This window comes from Mustela erminea, chromosome 4 (assembly GCF_009829155.1).
Source record: "Mustela erminea isolate mMusErm1 chromosome 4, mMusErm1.Pri, whole genome shotgun sequence".
Lineage (NCBI taxonomy): Eukaryota > Metazoa > Chordata > Mammalia > Carnivora > Mustelidae > Mustela > Mustela erminea.
Window position 1 is genome coordinate 31,710,941 of NC_045617.1, and position 17,572 is coordinate 31,728,512.

At 36.3% G+C, this 17,572-nt stretch overlaps 1 protein-coding gene across 6 annotated transcripts in view; it reads left to right on the forward strand.

Annotated features, from left to right (window-relative positions):
* The window catches only part of USP45 (ubiquitin specific peptidase 45), a 73,706-nt gene that overhangs the window by 27,176 nt on the left and 28,958 nt on the right, over positions 1–17,572 (forward strand). For 5 of the 6 annotated variants that reach the window (XM_032338970.1, XM_032338971.1, XM_032338972.1 and 2 more), the window contains exons 6-9: positions 4,512–4,654; positions 5,014–5,109; positions 8,499–8,629; positions 13,687–13,774. In XM_032338970.1, coding sequence (XP_032194861.1) covers positions 4,512–4,654; positions 5,014–5,109; positions 8,499–8,629; positions 13,687–13,774 — 458 coding nt within the window. Of the gene's footprint in view, positions 1–4,511; positions 4,655–5,013; positions 5,110–8,498; positions 8,630–13,686; positions 13,775–17,572 lie in introns of those variants that run through there. The other variant, XM_032338973.1, reaches the window with a different exon arrangement.

Below are 17,572 nucleotides of genomic sequence, written 5' to 3' on the forward strand. Positions count from 1 at the left end.
CAAGCCCCGTGTCATGCTGTGCTCTCAGCAGGGAATCTGATTGAGATTCTCTCCCTCCCTCTCTCTACACCCACCCACCTCAGCGCTCACACACACTCTCTTTCTCTCAAATAAATAAATAAATCTTTAAAAAAAATTAAGCACATTTAAATAGTTCTTAGAAAGTGTCATTTTATTTTCTAGTTAAATTATCTGATCTATGTAATATTTAAGTCTAACAGCATAATTGTGAATATGTTCTCACAGACTTACATGTAGAAGTCAATAAACAGACCCTTGCCACTTGTGTGAAGTGGCTATTTAACCATGAAATAAACTATTTTTATTGCGATTGCCCTGTGGCTATGTTCTTTCTGGCAGCGCTGTCCATATTTGGTGGCTCTGCATGGAGAGCCAGGTGGTGCTGAAAAGCATCGCACAGTGAAGCGTGGATATATCTAGGTTCCACATTTGTCATCCCTTACTGCTGAAGGGAAGGGTAAAATCTGTTTTTCCATATGTTTATGCTTTTTTTTTTGCCCGCAGTTTTGTCCAGATGGTCTTATGAACATTGTTTACTTTAGGATGCTATCCCAGATGTTTTGAAAACTGATGGGTAATGTGGTACACAGATACATAATCATTTGCATGTTACAGTTTTTAAAAATGCTATTTGTTCTTGTAAGAATAAAGTATAATTTATTTCTGGAAGTATTTTTCAAGTGAACGATTAATGTATTAAAATACAAAAATATGAAAAATATTACATATATATGATTAGCATATATAGTATATATGATAAACATATAGACATATGTACTACATATATACATTAGTATCATCTGCAGTTTATTTTCCCCAACATTTTTTTCATGTTAATAAGCAAAAAAAAAAAAAAAAATTCTGGCAGCATTAACTGAAGGAAGTACTTTTGAGGAGTGTTTTGTTCAGGGTTGTATATACCTTGGTATGTAAGACGCTTGCCTTCCTATCTTTTATAATTCTTCTCATTGTGCATAAATCAGGAGAAGAAATTAGGTGGTAAAATGGCTATAGATTTATAATCGAAAGATTATCATATGACTTTGGGCAAATCAGTTAATCTGTTGGAGACTGTGTTTTTTAAATGTAAAATCAGAGTAACAACCTTGCCTAAAAAGATTTGTTAATTACTCTAGCATCTGAAATCTCTTCAAAGTCACTATGAAGCCATCTAGTGGCAGCAGCAAGAACGAGAGCTGAGACCAGCTGATTCTAGGCTCCACTTGGAATCTCAGATGTAATGACGAGGTGGACGGCTCCCACGTGCACAGCCAGCCAGGGGCCATATGGGGCCTCCTCGTGTTTGTGCAGTGCTTCTTAACCACTGACTGGCTTTTTTTATTTTTCATTTTACATTCAGTTACAGGCTTGAATACCGTCTTGCTTTTTCCTGCTTTTCCTTCTCTGTGTGCCTGGTTTCTGCCTTTGAGTAACCTTTCTATTGATTTTACCAGCCTTTGCCCCCCAAGTTCTAGTATGGGGTTTAATTATTACTTGTTTTAATATATGAAAGATAGGAGAAGAGATCTATCTTGCTAATTGTTTTCTGTGTTAATTCAGAACTCCAGGGTTCAGAGTCAAAAACAACTCTTCAGTATCTGGACAGCAGACATCCTGTAACAACCAGTCATGTTTAAAGAGTAAGCCAACAGGAGAACTTGTGTGGCTCAGTCAGTTAAGCAGTCTGATTCTTGATTTCAGCTTAGGTCATGATCTCAGGGTCTTGGGATCGAGCCCGATGTAGGCTCTGTGCTCAGCAGGGAGTTTGCTTAAGATTCTCTCTTTATCTGCCCCTATTGCCTGCTTGTGTATGTGCGCACTCTCTCAAATCTTAAAAAAAGAAAAAAAGAATAAGCCAAAAGATACAAAGGGAAAAAATGGGTAATAGGGTTTATGGGAAAATATTACATCATGGATAAAAGTTGCTAAGACATGAAAGAAAAATATTTTCCGGGGTTCCTGGATGGCTCTGTGGGTTAAAGCCTCTGCCTTCGGCTCAGGTCATGATCCCAGGCTCCTGGGATCGAGCCCCACCTTCGGCTCTCTGCTCAGCAGGAAGCCTGCTTCCTCCTCTCTCTCTCTTCCTACTTGTCATCTCTGTCTGTCAAATAAATAAATAAAATCTTTAAAAAAAGAAAAAAGAAAAATCTTTTCCATGCAGTAGATTTACTTAATGAAAAAAACCCTTAGAAACCACCGTTCATTTTTCTCAATGAGGTATGAAAACCACACAGTCAATATAAAAGGCAAAACTCTTATTAGCAATTCTGAAAATCGATTAGAAATAAAAGCTAAGCTTGAGGGCAAAAACCCAGGAAGTTACAGGAAATGATTAAAGAGAAGAAAAAAGTGAGGGCAGATAAACGACACGAAGGATCGCTTATGAAGGTATGGGTTTTGGCACAAGTAACAATTTTGGGTAGACTCTCTAGGCTGTTTTCACCTACTTACATAGTGCTTACCTTGCCAGGTGCTTTGCAGATAGTCATTCTGCATTTAATCCTTATGAAAAGCTTATTAGAAAGTTTATTAACCCCCCTTAATGGATGCCTTTTTTTTTGGCAAAATTCACAAGTGCTGAGTCAAGCTTTATTTGAACCAACAGGATGCTTATAACATCAGTCTGTCCTACCTTAGATTACACTTTCTTTTTATGGTGTTTGCTTCCTGCTTCTGTCCCTGAAAAGAGGGCAACTTCCAGCCCCGTTCCTCTCCCTCAGTGCTGTTATGTCGAAGGGCAGGATGGGAGGGGTGTCTTAACTTATTTACTCTGAAGAACACATCAGAAACACGGAGGGCTGAGGTGCTACTGAACCTGTTTAATCTGGTATGTTTTCATTTATATTGAATTTTTCTTATATATGATCTCCCCAACATTACACCCCTATGGAAGTAAGAGCAGTAGTGAGACATTTTCTGATCTCCCTCAGTCTGACTGGGGAGACAGTCAAATATTTAAAAATTAATTAGCAGTGCAAGGCAGTATGTCACATTAGATGAATAAAACACATAGTTGCAAAGAACTACAAAATCCGAAGGATGAAAGGAATTTAAAAATGATATTTCGGTTAGGGGCCCCTCGGTGGTCAGTTGGTTAAGCGTCTGCCTTTGGCTCGGGTCATGATCCCAGGGTCCTGGGAGCCTGCTTCTCTCTCTCTCTCTGCCCGCCCCTCTGCCTACTTGTGATTTCTCGCTCTCTCTCTCTAATAAATAAAATCTTTGAAAAAAGGAAAAAGAATACTTAGGTTAAAACCAAAAGATTTGAGAACTTGAAAATTTCCTGTCAAACTCCAAATTATATATATATAATAGATTTAATAGATTTTATTTGAGAGAGGGAGAAAACAGAAGTGGGGGGAGGGCAGAGGGAGAGGCAGAGAATCTCCAGCAGACTCACGCTGAGCATGGACCCCATCATGGGGCTCCATCTCATGATCCTGCGATCAAGACCTGAGCTGAAATCAGGAGTTGGCTGCTTAACTGACCTGAGCCACCCAGGTGCCCCTCAAATTATATTTTGATTTAGAAAGTAATTTGCTGTTCAATAGATGTGATCATGTCAGTTTGTAAAAGTTAGAAATTGTTCTTTTTCGAATTGTTTTGAAACATGATGAATTGATGTAATTTTCATATCTTCATTAACTATATAAACCAGTGAACCCCAAACATGTACTTCTATACCATACATATAGGCATTTTACTTTTTATATTATAATATAGTTCTAATTTGTTAAGCTTTTTATTTTGTTGTTTCAAACTTATAAAAAAGTTGCAAGAAAAATACAAAAAATTGCTATTATATGGCGATTTTACAAGTCCAGTATTTCTTCTGTATATTAGTTGGCATTTTCTTGTATGGAAGAGTTTTTCCCTTTTCCTCCAATTTAAAAAAAAAAAACCTGTTATTGATTCTGAGCCATTCTCATTATGTTCAATGAATAGTAAACTACTACAGCCCTTCTTTATTTTCATATTCAGGTTGTCCCAGAGTGGACCAGTGGAAAAGTGTTCAGAATGGTGCATGTGTATTTTTGACCTACTCATCACTTTTTTTGAGCACTTCCTTATTTTCTGGCACAATAAAAATGGTATAGGCTTACTTCGTTTCTTTGCTGGCCTAGGTGTAGAATCAGCCTTTTCCTCAAGGAGTCTTCATTTCTTTTAGTGAGGAATGGTATTTAGGAACAGAAATCTGGATGTTTTTTTCTTGTTTTTTTTACTTTATTCTTTTATACCTAACTATGTAATTCATCTGGAATATATCCCTCAATGTTGTATGGAGTATAAATATATAGCAGTAAGATACAAACTGGAGATATTTATTTGTGTTTGTATTCTTGCCCTTCAGGGACACCAGTTCAGGGGAAAATCTTAATTAATGTATTCAAATCATTTCAAATTATGTATATTATATATTATTACATATAATATTATTATTATGTATATATTTGATTTTATGTCTTATGTCAGTTATGTTTTCTCTAACTTAGGTGCATTTTCTAGAATCCTAAAACTTTGTGAGGAAAAATGTGAAACAGGTGAAAAAAAGAAGGGACGAAAAGGCAGCAGTGTACCGTCTGTGAAAGGAATTTCAAATTTAGGAAATACTTGCTTTTTTAATGCAGTCATGCAGGTAAGAGCCATCAGGAATCTTTGTAAAATGTGAAGATAACTTTAATTAATTTATATTTACCCGCACACCTGTAAACTAGCAATTGACGGCTGAAGGTTCGCCTAGAAATTTCCGTTTTCTTTTTGTTTTAGGCTGTCTGTAGCCATTGCTGCTTACATATATATGCCTCATTTTTGCACAGTGCTTCTGGAAGTCCTTCTCTGTTTTACTGTGGTTCTGTCCATAATACGGACATCTATTAAATGTGAAATGTGCACAGTCAGGTTTTTTAAAACTGAGTTGAAGAGACCATTTATTCCATAGAATCAGAGGCATATGACAGCCGAATCAGAAGACTTTTTACTTTTGCTTTCTTTTAGAACTTGGCACAATCTTACATTCTTATGGAACTGATGAATGAGAACAAAGAAAATGGGACAAAACTCAAGATTTTTCCTTCTCCAGACTCTCAGCTGGTAAGAAGAATGACTACTGGGATAATTGCTCTTTTTAGATGAGCCACTGATGGTGCCAAAATTGATCTTTTGTATTTCTCAGCACTGTTAACTGAGATGGTGTTTTGAAAAAGTATTTTGAAAAAAATAATTCAAAAGCATTTTGTGAAAATAATCTGATTTTTAAATTCTAAAGTAAGACCTCCAAACATATCATGGGCCAAATGATACAAAAATATTACGGCAACTTTCAAACAAAAGGGTTTGGACTTTATTGAACAAAATGTCTAGGACTCCTATTTTGGAGCATTTGCTTAAATATGACATTTTAGTTCTTTAAAACTAGATTTTATTTTAATAGTGAGCATCTAAAGGTTTTTTGGAGCCTAGTTTGAAAATAGGTTTAAGCTAATGAGAAAAGAAAAAAAAAGAAAGAAAAAAAAGCAGCCCTTAATATTCAGAAGCTGGCCTGGCACCACAATTAGGCCATATTTTTCAATCTCACAAAATACCAACCTCAGGCCAGGTTACTCAGAGACTGATAAAATAAGAAAAAGTAAAGCCACTTGATAATTTTTTCTAAACTCAGACAAAAGCAAGGTTAGTCTACCGCTTAGAAAAATCCCAAGCACCCTCTCTTGACCAAAGTGAGAGACTGTGACTTCTTTGCTAATTACAGATTTAGCCTCATTCTTGTCTCCCAAAGAGACTAGAATTTTGGTTACCCTAACTCAAAGATAAGATTTATTGAGATACCCAGTCTAAGAATTGTCTCCACTTTCTGACAGCAGTCCATTGAGAGCAAACTTTTGTTTCCTTAGACTCATCCCCAGATTATTCAACCAAAGACCATATCCTGTATCAGTTCTTTCCAACACCATCTTTTTAAGACACCGTGTGGTTTCCCATGGTGTGTGTTCTTCCTAAATGCAACAAGTAATAAACCCCTCTTGTTCAATTACTAGTGTGTTCCTGGTAGTCTTTGCCTAGAGGGCCCTGAGACCAGTAATAACTTTTTTAGTTAGAAATTGGTATGTGTGTGTGTGTGTGTTTTGGAGGAAGAGAATGTATGTATGAGAATGTATGTAAGAGAATGTATGTATAGCTCATGCCTTTTGAAAACACTTCAGAAAGGGGAGTTCTAAAAATTCTTAGCCCAATGTAGTAATCTTAGATTTTTCTTCCAAGGAGGAAGTTTTGAAAGACAGTATTGTTGTATTTCTTTGTTGAAAAGGCAGCCTGTAAACTTACTGCCTGTTCAGCCCCTTAAAATTTTTATGGCAGATCCCAGTGCCCTCTGCTAAAATGTGGTGAGGTAGTGAAAACTACTCACTGGGAGTTAGTGCTTCGTCATTTGAAAATATTTCCTATTAAATGTGATTAAATGTTAGGTACTTTACATGTGGAACTGTGTCTTGAGATGACTGTGGCAATTAGATATTATAGCTGATCACTTTCGATTGTGTTCTTCTAAGAGGAGAGTTTCAAGCTTAGGTCTTCTGTCTTTGGGACATAGAGTTGACCTGAGCTGGAGAACTATCAGTGTAGATCACTGCTCTTTGAATCACCAGTTTTACTTTGTCCTTGGCAATCTATATGCCTTTTGTTTTCCTTACCTTATTGTACTGGCTCTAACCTCTAGTAACATATTGAATAGAAATGATGAGAGCAGACATCCTTGCCTCAAATCCCCAGAGTAGGGCAAAAATATTCAGTCCCTTTCATTAACATCAGGAATGAAGTTAACTGTAGGATTTTCATAGGTTTTTTTTTTTTTTCTTTCCTTTCATTTTCATTTCATTTCATTTCATTTACCCATTTACCCATCCCCTATTCTCTATGAGCTGGTTTTTGGGGGTTTTGTTTTGTTTTTCACACATGGAAATGTGTGAAATCATGTGGTATTTGTCTTTCTCTGTCTGATTTATTTCCCTTATAATAATACCCACAGGGTCCATCCATGTTGTTGCAAATGGTGAGATTTCATTCTTTTTTTATGGCAGAATAATATTCCATTATATGTGTATACCGCCACATCTTCTTTATCTGTTCATCAACTGATAGGCCCTTGGGCTGATTCTGTAATTTGGCTATTGTAAATAATGCGGCACTAAACATAGGGGTGCGTGTATCCCTTTGAAATAGTGTTTTTGTATTCATTAGCTAAATACCCAGTAGAGTGATTACTGGATCATATTGTAGTTCTATTTTTAATTTTTTGAACCTCCATACTGTCTTCCACAATGGCTGCACCAGTTTGCATTTCCACTAATAGTGCACAAGGTTTCCTTTTATTCCACATCCTCACCAACACTTGTTGTTTCTTACGTTTTTGATTTTAGCTATTCTGACAGACATGAAGTAATATCTCATTGTAGTTTTCATTTGCAGTTCCCTGATAATGAGTGATGTTGAGCATCTTTTCATGTGTCTGTTGGCCATCCGGATGTCTTCTTTGGAGAAATGTCTGTTCATGTCTTCAACATGGCAGAGAGCACTTTTGATATTCAGAAGCTATGAAGAATTATAGCCTGTCCTTTCTGTGGTTTTAGTCAGATGATAGATTTTTAAGGATAGTGGGTATGAAATATATATATGTATGTATGTAATATATATGTATATATGAAATATACATGTATTTTATGAATACATGAATGAGATAACGTATTTGATATTGTCTTAAAAAATAATGTTCTGTAATGTCCTAAGATTATACTTGGGATCTGTTTTTTATTATAAGGAAAGGGGGTTACTAAAAATTATAGAATAAAGTGGGTTTCTTCTTCACACAATTCTAGCTGCTTTTGTTAGCTTTATGACTCTCCCTGGTAAAGAGGGAGAGTGGTGTACCAATTTTGTGACATAATTTCCCATTCCTTATTTTATTAGTAAACTATTTGGGGCAAAGAAGGGTATGGAGTTTTGCTAACAAATGTAATTTGTGATCATATGTAAAGTACACGTATCAAGTAGATCAGTAATTTTGCTTTTAGGAGAACACTTTTTTTTAAGACTTTATTTTTTTAAGTAATCTCTACACCCAATGTGGGCTTCAAACTCACAACCCTGAGATGGAATTGCGTGCTCTCCTGACTGAGCCAACCAGGCGCATCTAGGAGAGAGCACATTAAGGGACAGTAATGAGCAACTAAAGATTGGTGATTTTACTTTTAAGCTAATAGTTTTATTAAATAAGGGGCAGAGGATATGAGAATACCTGTGTTTTTGAAGGTAAGGCTTTTAATTCCAATTTCCATTTTTAATATTCATTTTATATATGTAGGAATGAAGTTTCTTGATACACTTAAGGCAACTTAGTTTATTTAAGCAAAATGTAACTCCTAGATTTTTAATAATATTTAATTTTAAAATTGCATATTTCTGACATAGAGTTGATCATGTTTTTAAAGGACCCATTAATAGTGGAACTTTCAAGCCCTGGACCATTGACCTCAGCCTTGTTGGTGTTTCTTCACAGCATGAAGGAGACTGAAAAAGGACCACTTTCTCCTAAAGTTCTTTTTAATCAGCTTTGTCAGAAGTGGGTGCATCTAAGTTCTTGATATAAATAATAATGAGTTGTAAAATTCTAACGTATCAGTGCTTGTGAAATTCTAATATCACTTAGTATGAGTAGTTTTCACTCTTATTCTAACATCGCTATTATTGTCTAGATTCTCAAGAGAAAGGACTAATATTTATTTACTTGCAGCTCTGTGCTTTATGTAAATTATATCTCATAGCACTCTGAATTAGTGCTTGTTTATCCCCATTTTATGAATAAACTTAGACTCACAGAAGTTGAGCAGATTACCTAGTATTTTTTATTTGTATAAGATTTTATTTATTTATTTGACAGACAGAGATCACAAGTAGGCAAAGAGGCAGGCAGAGAGAGAGAGGAGGAAGCAGGCTCCCTGCTGAGCAGAGAGCCCGATGCAGGGCTTAATCTCAGGACCCAGAGATCATGACCTGAGCTGAAGGCAGAGTCTTTAACCCACTGAGCCACCCAGGCGCCCCAGCTTACCTAGTTTTACAGTGGCAAAGCCACGATTCAAATAGATGTCTGTCCTGATTCAGAAGCCCATGATGTATTAACAAAAAATAAGAAAATTACAGAATTATAAAACCTGAAAGGTGCTGTAATAGGACATCTCAATCTAGTTTTCTTATATTTACTTTTATTTTATTATTATTTTTTTACACACACTGTACCCCCTGATGTGGGGCTCAAACTCATGACCCCAAGATCAAGAGTCATATGCTCTGCCAACTGAGCCAGCCAGGTGCCTTCTTTATTTTTATTTATTTATTTTTAAAAAGATTTTATTTATTTATTTGACAGAGATCACAAGTAGGCAGAGAGAGAGAGAGCGAGAGAGAGGAGGAAACAGGCTCCCTGCTGAGCAAAGAGCCCGATGCGGGACTCGATCCCAGGACTCTGGGATCAACACCTGAGCCGAAGGCAGAGGCTTAACCCACTGAGCCACCCAGGCACCCCCTTGTTTAGTTTTAAAGACAAGCTTTGAGGTAAATAGAATTTAAGTGAATTTCTCAAGATAGCACGGTATGTTGAAAACCAAAATCCTTGTGTGCCAGAAATAAATACATACCATAAAGGACCTGACTTAACTTTAGTTCTTTCATATATTCTTTCATCTAAAGAATATGAGAGCTTATTTGTGTCAGGTGTTTACTAGAATCTAAGGGTACAATGTGTAATATATTAAAAATAGATACTGTCATGGAGCTCATGAGCTAGTCTTATCTCCAGGCTTTAAAATTGCATTTTAATTTAAGCTAGTTATTTGTGCATAGTATTATATTGTATTTCGTCTCCTAGAACTGTACCAATGTTAATTCTTTTTAAAAAATTCTAATTGTGGAAAGGACGCTGAGCATGAGCTCTGCCTTCTTAAAAATGTTTAAGTGTACATTGTTGATACAGGTACAATGCTAAACAGCAGATCTCTAGCTTGTCAGTCTTGCCTGAGTGAAACTTTATGTCCATTGATTATGTCTATATATTCATTTCCTCTTCACTCCAGCCCCTGGTGGACACCATTGCCCTCTCTTTGATTCAATGACTTTGCCTATTTTAGATTGCTTATGTAAATGGAATCACGCTATTTGTCTTTCTGTGACTGGCTTATTTCACGTAGCAAAATGTGCCATGGTATTTTGAATATAGTACAAAATATAGAGGGTTTATTATGTGTTTCATTTGGTTGGCAAATGCTATTTTTTTCAAAGCCCAAAGAACAACAACAACAAAATCCTGGAAAAGTCTCAGAGACATTGGTGCCTCACAGAGTTAAAGTTTTTAGGATTCTTTGTGTTTTCAAAATATGTTTTTGGCTCTGCCAAAAATAACTGTTTTATATCTTTTTGTTGTTGTTGTTGTTAAGATTTAATTTATTTATTTGGCAGACAGAGAGGCAGGCAGAGAGAGAGAGAGGGGGAAGCAGACTCCCTGCTGAGCCGGAAGTCCGATGTGGGGCCCGATCCCAGGACCCTGAGATCATGACCTGAGCCGAAGGCAGAGGCTTTAACCCACTGAGCCACCCAGGCGCCCCCTTTTTTTGTTGGTTTTGTAAAGATTGACAGATTTTTAAAAATAAGTTAATAGGTGCTCATGATAAAAATTTAGAATACTATTTGTACTCTGAACAAAAATCAGAAGCGATTTGTGCAGGCACAGACATATATAGAAATTGTTTGCAACTTGCTTGTTTTGCTTAATATCTTTTTTTTTTTAAAGATTTTATTTATTTATCTGACAGAGATCACAAGTATGCAGAGAGACAGGCAGGGCGTGGGGGTGGGGAGCAGGCTCCCTGCTGAGCAGAGAGCCCCATGCAGAACTCAATCCCAGGACCCTGGGAGGCTTAACCCACTGAGCCACCCAGGCGCCTCTGCTTAATATCTTTTCTACATTTTTCCATATTACATGTGGAAATGACGTGTTTGATTTAATGTGTGTGTGTATTGCTCTTGTGAAAATACATATGTAGGACCAATAGAATTATTGGATCAAAGCAAATTGTATTTGCTTTGCTATGTTTATGTTAAAAAGAAATTTATAAGAAAAGTAATTAAAAAAAAATCTGGTGAAGATTTAAGCCATATACATTGTGTCTGTTTTTGGACTCTGTTCCACTGATCTAAATGTCCACCCTACCCCAGTTCTGCACTGTCATTACTGTAGCCTCATAGTAAGTCTTAGAATTGGGTAGTGTGAGTGCTCAAACTTTCCTTTCCTTTCCTTTTTTTTTTTTTTAAACTACTCCAGGTCCTTTGCTTTTTTATGTGAATTTTAGAATCAGTTTGTTCATTGGGATTGCCTTTGGAGATCAGTTTGGAGAGGACATGTTAACAATGTTGAGTCTTCGAATGATGATTATGAAATATCTTTTCAGTTATTTAGGTATTTGATTTTCCTCATCAACTTTGTGGTTTTTCAGCTTACAAACCCTGCACTATCTTGTTACATTTACCTTAAGTATGTAATATTTTTAAATACTATTTATTATAAGTTGGTATGTTAGAAAAACTTCAACATCCATTTGTACATTCCTTTTTTTTTTTTTTTTTTTAAAGATTTTATTTATTTATCAGAGGTGGGGGGGAGAGCGAGCACAGGCAGACAGAATGGCAGGCAGAGGCAGAGGGAGAAGCAGGCTCCCTGCTGAATAAGGAGCCTGATGTGGGACTCCATCCCAGGATGCTGGGATCATGACCCGAGCCGAAGGCAGCTGCTTAACCAACTGAGCCACCCAGGCGTCCCCATTTGTACATTCCTAATATACAGAAATATACTTGAGTTCTGTATATTGATCTTGTTTTGCATATTGATCTCGTTTTTGTTCCCTTACTCAGTTTACTTACTGGCTGTGGTAGTTTTATGTAGAAGATCTTCAGGATTTCTCATTTTGAATAGGTGACTCTCTTCACATGTTTGTTGATTTTTCTCTTTTTCTCTTTTAATTTGGTATTGGTAACTCAGATAGGCTCCATTAAAGATTCTGTATGTCATCACAGAATATTTTACCCCAGTCCTAGGTAGAAGAAGAAAGAAAAAAATCTAAGTTTAGCAAATTTTCTTGAGTGGTTTAGAAAGCGGTACTGCTTTGTGCACAGTTGAGATGGAGCTATAGGCAGAGATGTGGTAGAGAATGCTCCTCCTCTGTTCACGAGCAATTTCCATCCTGTGCATCTGCTTCCAAAGCCGGAGACTGGTCGTCCTACCTGCCACCTGGCAGATGAGGATCTCTGAAGGATTCCCTGGTTTCCCCTTGCAGCCTTCTTCATTCCACAGACCTTTCTTAATCCCCACGGCACAAATGTCGTGTTATGCAATTTCAGCCTTATATGGATTCCAGCCATGGAAGCCCAAATGGGGTTAGGATTTGTGTCCCACTTGGTTTCTGTCCTCAACTCTGGTCTAGAAGGTGAACAATATCTACCACATGCAGAAAGGGAAGCCTACAAGGGGAGTAAATCAAAGTCTCAACATCTTGCTGCTTTTGTTACTTCTTAACAAGAGTGAGTAACTGAAATTATGGCTCCTGTTATAGGCTAGATTCACTACTATTTCAGATAGCTTTTTAGTACCAGGGACTCACAGTAGTGCATTACTGGTGTGAATGTTTATTATGAGATGAGGAATAATGCTTAAAGTATGGGACTTAAGAATCAAAAGATCTGGATTTAGGTCAGTGGCACTTAGCTTGTTCTTCAGTTTTCTCAAGTGTAAAACAGAATTCACATTAATTATGAATTTCTTAACAGCACTGCTGTGCATGTCAAAGGAGATATGTTACACATACCCTAATGAGACCATTGTAAACTCGTACTACCACAACATATTCTTACTCTTTTATATTATTTAGACAGAATTCTTTCTTTGTCTTCAAGCACTATCTAAATTTAGTACTTATTTTTATTTAAGGCAAAATGCTCATTTTAGTATTGGAGTTTGTTGCAGAAAATACTACTTTTTCAGGTTACTGAAATCACCTAAATATTTGCTCTGTTGAAGTCTCCATGAACAGCACCTGATCCTTTGATTAATAGAAGGAAATCTAATTGGTCAAATCCTTAAAATAAATACATTCACAGAGATACCAGATTGTAGTTCCTTATTTTAATATAATTAACCTCTTGTTTTTCTTTTGGTTATTCAGGGTGGGAAGAAAATAGACCACAGTGGCTTGGGTTTGAATACTTTTTGTTTGCTTGTTTGCTGTGTGACCTTGCAAATTCTGTAAATAATCCCTCTAAACCTCTTATATAAGCCAGAGAAAATAGTGCATTCCGAACTTGTTTGAGGATTTGATGACTTGTCATATATAAAGCTTCACATAGGTACTGTGCATGCGTGTAGTAGTTGCTTGATAAATGGTAGCCATATTATTCTCTGTGTACTTAAGATCTCATCCTAATTGGAACAGTGATCACATCTGGTCTTTTTACTTAGTAGAAAAAGGACTACATTGAATCTTTGACTAGATGCTATTTAAAAATAATTTTAGATGATAGTAATATATTGTTGATGAAATGATCTTTTTTTTTTCCTGTTTTGTTTTTAAATCGTAGGGCCCCTCGGTTTAAAGGTTTCCAGCAACAGGACAGTCAGGAGCTTCTGCATTATCTGCTGGATGCAGTGAGGACAGAAGAAACAAAGGTCAGGTTTTGTTAAGTTTATCGCATATACTCTTTAAGAAGAGGGTACAAAACTGAAGGAATTAATTTTTTCCATCATTTTAATGTAGGTTAAGAAGTAATTTGATTTTTCTTTCTATTTATTCCTTTATATATATTTTTTGCCTCTTCTAAGAGAATGTTTTCTCTCACCCTTTTGCAACCCTATTATCCTTTATTAGTTAGTACCATTTAACTATAAATAAAAATATCAATCCAAGCTGGCTTAAAGAAAAGAGAATCTAAGACTCTAGGGACAGGAAGGTTCTCAGGAATCCAGAGAACATTCTCCTAACTTCCCTGGGTTCTCTGACTCTGTTGATTCTCTTTGCTCCTCTCCCCGCAGACGGAGCTGTCGCTGTGCTGCTCTCTCTGAACGCTAAATCTGCATATTGTGCAGATGTTGCGGTTCCACATGTATTAAAACAAAACTGGCTGCTTATGAAGCCCCAATTCTGAATTCCCAAGTGAAAAACTTTGTTACCCCACGTTGGATTAGGGTCCACTCAGGGATCAGTCACTTATAAGAAGGGAAGGAGGATCCCAGCCTCCTGGATCAGGGAATGTTTCTGAGAAAAGAAGGAATGGCTCATGGCCTGGATAGATTTCCCAAGTGTTCCTTGTAATCCTGTCCCTTATTCAATTGGGTCATAGTTGACTTTAATATTAAATGAGTGAAATTCATCATTTTTTGGTGGAGTCCTGCAAATGGCATACAATTTTTCAGAGAAAATGCAAGATACCAAAGATGTCAAGTACGTAGTACATATCCTCCTTATTTCCCCCTTTTCACTCAGAGCGAAATAATAATAATATTAATAATAATAATAATAATAATAATCCTTCATAACAGTTGTGCTGAGTCTGGATTTAACCTCAGAACCATTCTCAACCGAGCACTGCAGACAGGCTCTGTCAATCGTAATTGTCTTAATAGGTCAAATCCCGTTTTCCATTCAAGATAAATATACTTCTTAATCTATATTAACATGTGGTTAAGCAACCATCTGAAAATGAAGTACTCATATGCTTGTGGTAGCCGTTACCATGTTACTAGGTAAGGTGGACCTTTCTCTCTCTCTCTCTCTCTTTTTTTAATCCTACCTTCAATTGTAATCCTGCAGTATTCTAGCTTCCAGTGAAGAGAGAGTTAGGGTTCTGATATTTTCTTTTAAGTTATCTCAAAGAATGAGTTAATCATTCCCTCCTGCTACCAAACAGTGTTTATTACAATCCTGTTCTTGTCTGTTTATTGACTTTCATATTAAATTAGTTGAATTCAACTTTTGAAGGTGTCACTTTTTAAGTTTTTTTAAGTTTTTTAAGTTTCTTTTTAAGTTTTACATATACATTATATATATATATATTAAGTTTTTATATTAATTGCAGTTAGTGAACATACAGTGTTATATTAGTTTCAAGTATACAATATCATGAGTCAGCACTTCCATACATCACCTGGTGCTCATCACAGGTGCAGTCCTTTATCCCCATCACCTATTTCACCCATCCCCCTGCCACCTCCCCTCTGGTAACCATCAGTTTGTTCTCTAGAGTTAAGAGTCTGCTTCCTGGTTTGTCTCTCTCTCTCTCTCCCCATCTCTCTCTCCCCTCCCCCTCTCCCTGGCCCTGTACTCATTCGTTTTGTTTCTTAAATTCACATATAAGTGAAATCATATGGTATATGTCTTTCTCGGACTCTTATTTCTCTTGGCATTATACTCTCTAGTTCCATCTGTGTTACTGCAAATGGCAAGATTTCATTCTTTTTTATGGATGAATAATATTCTACTGCATGTTCAGACATAGATACATATATATTACATCTTCTTTATCTATTCATCAATCAGTGGACTCGGGCTGCTTCTATAATTGGGCTATTGCAAATGATGCTATAGTAAACATTGGGGTGCATGCATCGCTTTGAATTAGTGTTTTTATATTCTTTGGGTAAATACCCATTAGTGCCATTGCTTTATCACAGGGTAGTTCTATTTTTAACTTTCTGAAGAAACTTCAACTCTTTTCCACAATGGCCGCAGCAGTGTGCATTTCCAACAGTGCAGGGGGTGGGGAGGGGGCGTGGTTCCTTTTCTTCTACATCCTCACCAACAGCTGATATTTCTTATGTTTTTTATTTTAGTCATTCTGAGAGGTGTGAGGTGATCTCCTTGTAGTTTTGATTTGCATTTTTCTGGTGATGAATGATCATGAACATCTTTTCATGTGTCTATTGGCGATGTGTATGTCTTCTTTGGAGAAGGGTCTCTTCATGTCTCCTGCCCATTTGGTAATTGGATTACTTGTTTTTTAGGTCTTGAGTTGTATCAGTTCTTTTATGTATTTTGGATACTACCCCTTTATTGGATTTGTCATTTGCAAATATCTTCTGTTTCTTGCCTTTTAGTTTTATGGATTGTTTCCTTTGCTGTGAAAGAGGTTTTTTATTTTGGTGTAGTCCCCCAAAAGTTTATTTTTGCTTTTGTTTCTCCTGCCTCAGGAGACATACTTAGAAAGAAGTTGCTACAGCTGGTGTCGAAGTTGTTACCATCTGTTTTTTCTTCTAGGATTTTTATGGTTTCAGGTTTTATATTTAGGTCTTTAATCCATTTTGAGTTTATTTTTGTGTCTGGTCCAGTTTCATTCTTTTGCAGGTAGCTGTACAGTTTTTTCACCATCATTTGTGGAAGAGAGTCTTTTTCCTATTGGATATTCTTTCCTGTTTTGTCAAAGATTAATTGACCATATAATTGTGGGTTTATTTCTGGGTTTTCTAATCTGTTCCACTGATTCATATGTCTGTTTTGTGCCAGTACCATACTGTTTTGACTCCTACAGCTTTGTAATATAACTTGAAGTCTGGAATTGCGATGCCTCCAGCTTTGCTTTTCTTTCTTAAGATTGCTTTGACTATTTGGGGTCTTTTGTGATTCCATACAGATTTTAGGATTTTTTGTTGTACGGTATAATTTAACATGTGAAGCCATCTGGTCCTGGACTTTTGTTCGTTGGGAGTTTGATTACTGATTCAATTTCTTTGCTGGTTATCTGTTCAAATTGTCTATTTCTTCCTATTTCACTTTTGGTAGTTTATATGTTTCTAGAATTTATCCATTTTTCTAGGTTGCCCAATTTGTTGACGTATGGTTTTACATACTACTCTTTTATAATTATTTGTATTTTTGTGGTGTTGGTTATTTCTTCTCTCTCATTTGTAATTTTGTCTGAGTCCCTTCTCTTTTTTTCTTGTGAAGTCTGGCTAGGGGTTTATCAGTTTTATTGATATATGTTTTATTTTTTCAGAGAACCTGCTTCTGGTTTCACTGAGCTGGGTTTTGTTTTTGTTTTTTAGTTTTTGTATCATTTATATCTGCTCTGATCTTTATTATTTCTTCCCTTCTGCTGGTTTTAGGTTTTATTTATTGTTCTTTTTTCTAGCTCCTTTAGTTGTCAGGTTAAGTTGTTTATTTGAGACTTTTTTGGCTTCTTGAGGTAAGCATGAATTGCCATAAACTTACCTCTTAGAACTGCTTTTGCTGTATCTCAGAAGTTTTGGGCTGTGGTGATTTTATTTTTATGTGTTTCTATGTATTTTTAAAATTTCTTCTCTAATTTACTGGTTGGCTTATTCATTGTTTAGTAGCATGTTGTCTGACCTCCATGTATTTGTGGTCTTAACAGATTTTTCTTGTGGTTAATTTCTAGTTTCATAGTGTTGTGGTCAGAAAAGATGCATGGTATGACTTTGATTTTGAGTTTGTTTCGACTTGTTTTGTGGCCT